The 10,104-nt window shown below is 54.9% G+C and overlaps 1 protein-coding gene across 1 annotated transcript in view; it reads left to right on the top strand.

The window, feature by feature from the left end:
- Positions 1-258: 258 nt before the first annotated feature.
- LRRC59 (leucine rich repeat containing 59) overlaps positions 259-10,104 on the top strand; it is a 12,140-nt gene continuing 2,294 nt past the window's right edge. The window contains exons 1-6 of the mRNA XM_032428916.1: positions 259-580; positions 1,720-1,779; positions 3,316-3,474; positions 3,679-3,783; positions 6,994-7,066; positions 9,055-9,228. Coding sequence (XP_032284807.1) covers positions 476-580; positions 1,720-1,779; positions 3,316-3,474; positions 3,679-3,783; positions 6,994-7,066; positions 9,055-9,228 — 676 coding nt within the window. The 5' untranslated portion in view covers positions 259-475. The remainder of the gene's footprint in view (positions 581-1,719; positions 1,780-3,315; positions 3,475-3,678; positions 3,784-6,993; positions 7,067-9,054; positions 9,229-10,104) is intronic.

Here is a 10,104-nt window from a genome sequence, read left to right as displayed (position 1 = left end):
GGATGCCATCCAGGTCTCCTGGCGCCCAGTCCCGTGCCCTTTCGCCTCCTGGCGCTGCCAGCGACGGTGACGCACCCGGGGGCCACTGGGGAAAAACGGCCGCTCAGCCGGGTAACCGAACTCGCAACTTTGAACCCCACCCTTCCGGAGGTGGCGGCCACTGCAGTGTGCCCTCCTCGGCGCCAGATGGCGCTCCCGCACACGCCCTGGACGCTCTGGCCCCGCCCTTCTCAGTGGCCGCGGAAGGTGACGTGGACACGGAAGTGGTCGTCGTCGCGGCGGCACCAGTGGGAGCTGGGCGCGGGGCTCAGAGTGCAGCGGGCGGTCGGGAGGACGGCGGCGTCTTGCACCTGCGGCGGCGGCGGACGCGGGCGTTGTCGGTTGGGTGCGAGTCCACTGAGCCGACGAGCGGCTTCTCAGCCCCTCTCCTGCCCGTCGGAGTCCCCGGAGCCGGGACCGCTCGGCCGGCGTCACCATGACCAAGGCCGGTAGCAAGGGCGGGAACCTCCGCGACAAGCTGGACGGCAACGAGCTGGACCTGAGCCTCAGCGACCTGAACGAGGTCCCGGTCAAGGAGCTGGTCAGTAGAGCCCCACGAGGCCCAGGTCCCCGCCCCAGACTGGCGCAGGCCCCTGTGCGGGCCGCCTCCTTTCGCACGCCTCAGTTTCCAGATCTTAAAACTAGGTGGGAGGAGTGGGACTAAGTTCGCGGGAAGCCCACCTCTGCCCCCAGTTTTCTTCCGGGGATGTACACGTGTCACTTTGGCGCAGTTCCAGCAGATGAGAAGGTGCTGCTTGTTCGACCCTGGGCTTTTTACGAGTCAGGAGTGAATCTCCGCTCCTATCTGGGGGGTTTTCACAGCACTCACCTCCGTGTTTGACTCAAAGTAGGCGCCCACGGAGTGGTTGCTGGCTGTTCGGAGAATGAATGAGTAAATGAATGAATGACTCCTCTGAGAAGTAGGCCTCTGGGTAGACCTGGGTGTGGCCCGGAACCTTGCATTTCTTGGAAGCTGGCAATCCCAGCTGGCTGTCCTGGCCCCTGAGGCGTCCTTTCTTGAAGACTGTGTAGTGTCACTGCTTGGTTGGCAAGGGCTCTTCCCAACTCAGCTTAAACTGGCTGGAATCCAGTTGCTGCTGCCCCCCGCCCCCCCCTCCCCCCCGCCCCAACCATTCCCAAACTCCCAGCCAGGAAACAGGCCTGAGGTCCCAGGAAGATTACACAACTAGTTTGTTGCCAAAGTGGAGTTAGATCATAGTCCCTGCTTTTCCCACCAGGTTTCCTACCGGCACACTAGGGTCACTTTCGGTGCCCTACCTTTTCCTGCCTTTAATGAATTACATTTGCCTTTGGCACTTGGCTCTGTAGTGCGGAGGTTAGAACAGACTTCCAGTTCATATTCCAGTTCCGTTGCTGAAGAGCTGCGTCCCTGCCCTTGGCAAGCTAGTTAACCTTTATACCCATAGATTTCCTCATTTATAAAATGGTGATAATAGTTCCCATTTTACAGGGCTGTGAGGATTAAGATTGTAATGTAATATACTTGGTAGGTAGTAAATGTTGGTGCATGCAGCTGTTATATTATTATTACTACTATTATATTCCAGTGCTAATTCTTAAAGGCCTTCCTAATTGTGGGAATTTTCTCTGGAAAATGCTTCATGTCACTGAACCATTCCATGTGTTGATTTGACATTTTGTTCTCATTCCTTTTCCTAGGCTGCCCTCCCGAAGGCCACCATACTGGATCTGTCCTGCAATAAACTGACTAGTCTACCGGTAAGATTGGCAGGCGAGCACACTTCCTTCTAGAGCCCTGATCCTTCTTGTTTGAGGGAGTTATGTCTTGAGAGCCGTAATTTCAGGACAGGCCGCAGACAAGCTATAACTGAATGGGAGTATGCTGGGGGAGGGTTGGGGTGGTTTGTCTCAGCAAGAAGGGAAGCACAGTAGAGGCTTCATTCTTTAGAACAGTGGGAAAGTCAGGCCATGAAAAACTAAAGTCAACAGAATGCTGGCTGAATCACTTATTGGGGTCATCTTTTTTTCTGCCTTATTTCATTCCTTTGAAAAATAGTTTACCTCCTTATCGTGTAGAGGAGAGTAGAGGCCATTCTGTACGTTCCTCTGCATTCCAGGGAGAAAGCTGTTTATGAACAGCTTCCTTGTGTATCTTTTGATGAGGAACAGGAAAAAAATGTGGCTTTTGGGGACTACTGTATCATTATTCTCCCAACCCTTGAATTACTTTGAGACACTTTTTGTTCACATCCAGCCTGTGGTCAGATCCTTTTGATTTTTCTTCCATAACTTCTCCCAGTTCTCCTTCTCCATTATATGCTTTGCTATGCCTTCAGTCTGCAGTCCTTTACCTTCGTAGGCCCCGGAGTGGTTCAGCCCTTCAGCCCCTTCTGGGTGATGTCAGGTCTGTGCTCCAGAGCAGCGCGCCTTCACTGTCAGGCCTGAGTCTGTTGCCGCCGTTGTTGTGTTTACCAGCGATCACTCTGGCCGTGTCACTCCCTGCCCGGCTCCCCTGGGCTCTGCTCGGGGATCGGGTCTCAGAAGTTGGCAGTTTCTTCATTGGGTCATTAGTCTGTTCCCCTGTCAGTATTCCCCTGGGCCTCATTCTCTCTAGCATCTTCCCGAAGCTCAGCAAGAACCGTTTCTCACGATGAAAAAGCATCCGAGATCCCACTGCTTCTAGGAGGCATTTCATGTCTAGTGAAAGTGTGGTGGCAGGTGCTTGCCGCCCGCCGTGCGCGCTGTCGGTAGTCACGCAGGGGCCCCCAGTGCGCTTTTCAGTCTGAATGTGTTCAGTTGTTCGTGCCTTCCTCGGCAATGCCGATCCGCTGGTGGTTACAGGTCCCCCGAGAGCGTGAGCAGGGCCTCTGCGCCGAGGTGGGAGCAACACTGTAGACGGGTGCTGTGCTAGGTGCTGCAAAGAACAGAGAAGAAGACCGAGTACTTGAGGGGCGTTCGATCTTTTTAGGGAAGCGGATGGTCATGCTGCGCTTTGAGCGCTCCTGAGAAGGGAGAGCCTGGGGTGCTGTGGGGGGGCCGGACGGGCCCCTAGTCCCTGCAGGAGCAATGTGGAGGTCGGGTTGGAGGGCGCACAGAGCATGAGGGAACACACACTTACTTTGTGCCTCCTTTGCGCCACTCTGGACGCATCTCACTACGTAGAGCGGAAGTGCTGGGGGTCGGCTGCATCTCCTTCCAGGTGGAAGAGCTGGTGGTGGGTAGGGTCAGGGTTAACCTGCATCATCACTCCGAGCTGTGAGCCTGGGGCTTAGGTGTTCCCTGTCTGGGTCCCAGGCGGATTTCTGCGGCCTCACACACCTGGTGAAGCTGGACCTGAGTAAGAATAAACTGCAGCAACTGCCGGCCGACTTTGGCCGTCTGGTCAACCTCCAGCACCTGGATCTCCTCAACAACAGGCTGGTGACCCTGCCCGTCAGCTTTGCTCAGCTCAAGGTAACGGTTCAGGAACCAGTGTTTCGTGTCAGGCGAGGCCGAGGGCCCAGGGACGGGTGGAGCACGGCCGTGAGTGGCTGGCACGAACGCCACCTTGGGGGTGCTGCCTCGGAAGGCTGGGGCTTTCTTCCTGCTCGTTTGGTTCACCTTGAGGGACTCTGTGTGAACCTGGGCTTGACCAGCCTCTCTGTCCTATCTCTTCAGAGCCTGAAGTGGCTGGACCTAAAGGATAACCCGCTGGATCCTGCCCTGGCCAAAGTGGCAGGGGATTGCCTGGACGAGAAGCAGTGTAAGCAGTGTGCCAACAAGGTAAGCATGAAGTTCCCGGGGTCTCCTCCACACGGTCGCACGGTCCTCTGGGACTCGCCTCTGCGTCCTCTTGTTTTTCCCTCCCAGGGTACACACCTCACCTGCTTGAGGTTTCCAGCACTAGGGTCTCAGTGGAATATGGCTGCTATCAGCCTGTCAGGCAGAGGGACCTTTGTTTCTGTGCTGACTTTACAAGTAGGAGAACGGTACTAGCTTCTCTACTGCGGAACTTCCGTTCTTAAGAAACCGGGACCTCGGGGTGCCTGCGCGGCTCAGTCGGTTAAGCGGCAGCCTTCGGCTCAGGTCATGATCCCAGGGTCCTGGGATCGAGTCCCGCATCGGGCTCCCTGCTCCGTGGGGAGCTTCTCCCCTGCTTGTTCGCTCTTTCTCTCTCTGACGAATAAATAAATAAATAAAATCTTAAAGAAAGAAAAAAACCGGGACCTTGCCTAATCCAGCATTACACCATTGACAGTTCTTTAAATGGGACAAGATTATCTGAGTCACAGTTATTGTAGGAATTTTGATAATAAGTGTTGTTAATATTCGTAAGCTTATATACCTATAAGCAGACACATCCTGGGCAGATCTGACATTTGATTTCAGTCAAGTCGTCTGATGTAGGAGCGAGGAACTAAAGGCAGAATGGAAGGCAGGCGTTGCCAACGGCCCTGAAGATGCCTCGCACTGCTTTATTTTTTTTTTCTTAAGGATTTCTATTCTATTTTTAGAGAATGTGTGCGAGAGGGGAGGGGCAGAGGCAGAGAGAGAGAATCCCAGGCAGGCTCCACACTGAGGGCAGAGTCCAACGTAGGGCTCAGCCTCACGACCCTGAGCTCACGACCTGAGCCAAAATCAAGAGTCGGACGCTTAACCAGTTGAGGCCCCCCCAGGCGCCCCATGCCTCACACTGCATCTCTCCAACGCCAGCCATGGTCACTTTTTCCCTCCAGCTTTAGAACAGCTGAGCACCAGATGGCTTACTTGGCCATGTTTAGGAGGCATGATGAACAGAAAGGACTCGAAATGCTTTAACTTCAAATGCTAGAATTACTGGAAGTGAAATGTGGGCATGGTGGGTCTCTAGGTGAATCTCGGGGATAATGGCTTTTCTTATCGTTAGTTCAGAGCTGCTTAGAAAGTCTCATCATGTGTCTCACCTGTTGTCACAGGAGACCAGGGACAAGGTCACTGCAGCCCGGTAGCCACGGCAACAGCTTGCCCTTAGCTGCGAACAGTACAAGTGATGAGTGAAGGCCCCGTGCTCTAGGTGTGCTGTCTGTTGTGAAGAATGGCAGGAGCTCTGACCAACCACCCTTCCTTTGTCCTGCGTGCTTTATGCCTACCTCATGATCCTCATAACCCTGGGAAGTAGAGCTCCCTTCTATGTCTCTGACACAAGAAACGCTCACCATGCACACACTTTTCATTTATCCATGTATTCATTCAACTAATAATATGTTAAACCAAGTGAAATTGCTGATATCCCACAAAGATCATTTTTATTGAGCACCAAGATCTTTAGTATTAGCATATAGCTTCCAGACAGAGCTCCAGGTAGCCCACTGCATTGTGGGTGTGGTCGCTGAAGCCATGCTCCGTGGCTCTGTGGCCCAACGTGGTCTCCTGAGTGCAGCGTGCAGCACACCGTTAGGCGTCGTAGTGGAGTGGCTTGGGCCAGCCAGGATGAGGTCACTTGTCGCCAGGAGTTGGCTTAGACCTCACCAGCTCTGACCTTGTGTGGGTGCATGGGTCAGTTGCAGTAACTGATAAGCTTGGTACAGAGTACAGCTCCTTTTAAAAATAATTTGTTAGCTGGACAGTATTAAGTGCTTACTGTAGGCTGTGGCCTGGCACAGGTGGACAAAATCTGCCCTCCGGGGCTCCCAGTTCAGACTAGATGAGTCACTCCCGTTTCTGAGCTTGCTGTGTTATCACGTAACTCCTGATGTACTGGAGCCCGGGTGAAAAGGGATGTCTCTTAAACCTCTTGGCTCTTTATTTAGCCACCTGCACACCTCTTAAAACCACCGGAATGGTTGGTGTTTATTTAGTATTTGGAGTTCAGAGTGAGATGGGGACTTTGAACTTGGACTGCCTCCCGACATCAGGCTTGACCTTCCAACAGATCCTGCACTCCTTGTTGAGTGGCCGTTGTTTAGTGAGCTTGACTCCCTTCCAAGAGGTTGCAGCAGGTTCAAGGCCCAGGACAGGGTTCCTCGTGGCTTCAAAGCAGGCTCTTGCAGGGAGCCCGAGAGGTTAAGTCACTTGCTAAGGTCACACACTTAGGAAGTGGTAGAGTCAGGATTGTGCTGGGCTCTAAGCTTTCACTCAGTCCTCTACATCCAAGGGATACCAGCTTCTAAAGATACAAACAAACCTAAAAAATAAAAGTCTTTTACCTTCTCCCCTCACCGTGCCCATAGTGAGAATCTCTGGGGCTCTCGGGGTCAGAGGCCATCCGTGACTGAGTGGATGAGGATTGAGGGGCTCTGGGCACCAGGGCTTTGTCTGCTGGGTGGGCCGAAGGGTGCTTCCCTTCCTCCTAGAGGCTGCCTTGCTCTGTGTGCTGATGTCAGTGGGACAGGCTCTGGCCCTGGAGCTCAGAAGACCGTAGCTCTTAGCTGTGCTACTTTGGAGCCATGTGATGGGGACAAATCACCCCCCGCCCCCAGCCTTGGCTTTTTGCCTCTTGAGATGGGGAGCCAGGCAGTCGTTCATCAAACATGTATTGAGTGTCTAGCCGGCAGATGGGACAGCAGTCTCCCCCCTTAGGGAACCTAGTGTTGTGACCGAGAGAGTAAGCCGCCTCCTGAGGACAGAGAGGGGCAGCACTTGCATAAGGTAGCCAAGGGAGCGAGGGCGGGGAGCCTTGGGGGGAAATGCTGTCCCTGCTCGTCAGCAGAGCTGCTGGGGATGGTGCGTGTGACGGTAACTAAAGAGCAGGACTCCTTACACACTCCAGTTGGCAGCACGTTTCACAGATGTGTCTGCTCACAGCTTTACTGACCTGGGCTCGAATGACCCATCTCCAACTAAGGCCGGCGTCGTGAGTTAAGAGACAGGGACGGGATTGCCTCCCTTAACTGTGCGTTGCATGGGGCTGCACCAGCCTGAAAAGAGCAGGGGGCGCCTTGGAGCCTCCCTAGTGGACGTGTGCCCCGTGGCGCCCCCTGCTTGGGGCACTTCAGCACCCCTCTCCCTCCGCAGGTGTTACAGCACATGAAAGCTGTGCAGGCCGATCAGGAGCGAGAGAGGCAGCGGCGGCTGGAAGTAGAACGAGGTACGTGCATCCCTCCTCCCGCTGTCTTCCCATCCTTCCCCGGCCGCTGACTTCCATGTGGCAGGAGCTGGGGTCCGTGGAAGCGGCGGGGAGCCGTGTGGCGGTGTATGGCTTCATCTCTGTCCGACGGGTTTGTCTCCGATCCCCAGCTCCAGAGGCCTACAGCCTGCTGGGAGGGTTAAGAGGCATCGGAATTTAAGCATGGCCAAGACAGTCCCCTTCAAGCCCTCCCAGGGGCCCCCAGTAATAGGCAGTCCCCATTCCTACACTTACTCAAGCCTGAAATTGGAAAGATGGCCAGCAAGTCCTGTGTGTGATGCTCCCTCCCCTCTGGGCCGCCCCGTGACTCAGCCTCCATGCTGTAGCCGGCCCTGGCGCCTCCCCGCTCCGTGGCCTGTCTCCACACTTGTGCCCCCTCCGCGGCAGCCGTGGAGATATTCTTAAAACAGAAGTCAGTCATGCTGCTATTTACTTAAAACACTCTAATGGCTTCTGATGGAACTTAGGATGAAATTCAAACTTCATTCGGTCACCGACAAGGCCCGCCGTGGCCCCAGCCTGCTTGCTTCCTCCGCTCTGTCCCACACGCCGGGGAGAGAATGCTGGTAACTCCAGCCGCACGAGCCTCTGCTGTTGCTCGAGCACACCAAGGCCGCTCTCGCTTCAGGGGCTGTGCCTGGTTGCTTTTCCCTCAGGTCCTTACACGGCTGGGTTCGTGTGCTTCCTCATGTCTGTTCACATGTTGCCTTAGCGTTACGATAACCCCTTCAGAACCACCCCGACTTGGGTTGCCGTTTCGCCTGTCACTCCATCACAACCTCTCTTACTCTCTCCATGGCACACATCATTGTCTTCTTTACTCTTTGTTCATTTGTCTCCGTCTCTAGAAAGCTTTAGGAGCTGGAACCTGACTTGTCTTCACCGCTGGATCCCGAGCACTTAGAACAAGGCTTGGTGCACAGCGGGCGCTTGTTGGGGGCTGACTTCTGAGCCCCCAATGCTGGAGGACTCCCAGGGTTGGGGAGGGACGGGCATAGTCCTGGTCCTGGGCGAACCCTGAGATGGAGCCTGAGTGACACCAGGCCCTTATACATATGTGGCCCCTGTGATGCCGTGTTTCCTTGGACCACGGCTGCCTGACTTCCTGCCGCCACAGGCTCTCTCCAGGCTGGGTGTAATGCGCCCTTGGCGTTCTCAGTGCCCAGCTGGAACTTGGAGCTTGTTTGTGCATAGAAAAACAGTGGAAAGCTCCAGTACTTAGCATACTACTCTTCAGCTACATTATGGGTCAGATAGGGTTTTAAGCCCTAAAAGGACGTTTAACTCCCTAATTTGTGGCATTCTGGCTTTGGAAAAATGTACTTCATGCTTCCAAATAACTCATTTGGAAGTGCATTTTTGGAAGCCAGTGATTTGTAAGTTGGGTACTGGATGTGAATGCACCTGAACCGTGACTCCTCACAGACTCCTGAGGTGAAGTGTAGAGGTTACCCTCTGACAAATTATTAGTCTTGCTTTCTCAGGAAAACATTTCCATCTTCTTTCACTGTGAACTTGAGCACTCACTTCTTCCTTGCCCTTCCCATGCCACGTTCCTTTCCGAGGCTTGGGAAGGTAGGAATCCCATAGAATCCATACCCCTGCTGTCTCTTCTCTGGACAGCCTAGTTGTAGAAGGCGGTCACTCACTGTGCTTTCTGAATCCTGCGGCTCGTCACCCGTGCCCCTTATTACATCACCCTAATCTCTGCTGCCTGGGGCTCGGGACCCTTTAATCCATTCAGCACACCCTGAGAGCAGCTTATTGTGTCTGAGGGAGGGCTTACCTCTCCGAGAGCAGAGAGACTGCCATTTCCTCTTAATGCAGCTTACATGACCTGTGGCATAAGGGAAGGGAGGCCGAACCCGAGCTTTTAGTTCCTCGGGGAAGCCCTCTTGCAGGTTGGCGGGGGGGGGTGAGAAGTCATTTTGGGGTGCATTTTCCTGCAGAGGCCGAGAAGAAGCGGGAGGCCAAGCAGCGAGCTAAGGAGGCTCAGGAGCGGGAGCTGCGGAAGCGGGAGAAGGCGGAAGAGAAGGAGCGCCGGAGGAAGGAGTACGACGCCCTCAAAGCAGCCAGGCGGGAGCAGGAGAAGAAGCCCAGGAAGGAGACGAATCAGGCCCCGAGTACGTGTTGGCAGTCGCAGGGTTCCAGCTGGGGTGCAGCGGGGGCCGCTGTGGTCACATACAGCACCCTGAGGCCCCGGGAGGAGCTTGGAGGGTGTGCAGGGACTGGGGGGCCGTCCTGGGGAGCGGGCGCGGGGCTGCTCTGTCGCCCCAGAGCCACGAGGGGGCGTGCTGCTGTTCGGGCAGATGCAGCTGGGAGCGCTCCCGCAGCAGGGAGCTGCCCTTCTTGTCAGGGTTAGATGCTAAAATCGCGACAAGGCGGAGACATTGCCCTTAAAAGTCCCTCAGTCGCCTGTGCCGCGCACGTGGGCTTTCTGAGCGCCCGGCACCGTCCCAGGGACGCCGGCACCGCCTCTCCTGCTCTCTCTAGGTCGGAACAGAGCGCGCGCTCTTTGCTTGAACGCCAGAGGAATCCTCTGGCCGCAGGCTGTATAAAAGCCACACCAGTGTCCAGCTGTTTGTGTGGTGAGGCGGCTCCGTGTGCAGGGGCGGGTCGCCTAGCCTCTGGGTCAGCAGGGGCCCCCGGGGGAGAGGCAGCTGGGAGGGCAAGGAGCTCTGTTGGGTGCGCGGACGCCTGGGGCCCTGCTGCTCGCGCTTGCTGGCCTTGAGCCAGCCGCCTATCACCTTTTTGTTTCCTTGTGTAAAACGAGGATCGGACCTCCTTATGGGGTAGCGTTAAGCGAGAAAATCTACGTGACGGGATCCTGCAGTTCTTGGCGTGTGGGCACTCCGTCAAGTTTTTTTAAAAGTTTTGTCTAAAAAGATCTCAAAACCAATTTTTTTTTAAAAATTAGGAATGTAACATATATATTCATTCTCGAGAACGAGCAGAGTTCCGTATATGTATCAGAAAATGGCGGTCACCTGTGACCCCCC

This window comes from Phoca vitulina, unplaced genomic scaffold, assembly GCF_004348235.1.
Source record: "Phoca vitulina isolate PV1807 unplaced genomic scaffold, GSC_HSeal_1.0 scaffold40, whole genome shotgun sequence".
In the NCBI taxonomy this organism is placed as follows: Eukaryota; Metazoa; Chordata; class Mammalia; order Carnivora; family Phocidae; genus Phoca; species Phoca vitulina.
Note: the sequence above shows the minus strand (reverse complement) of the source record. Positions and strands in the feature narration are given on the sequence as shown.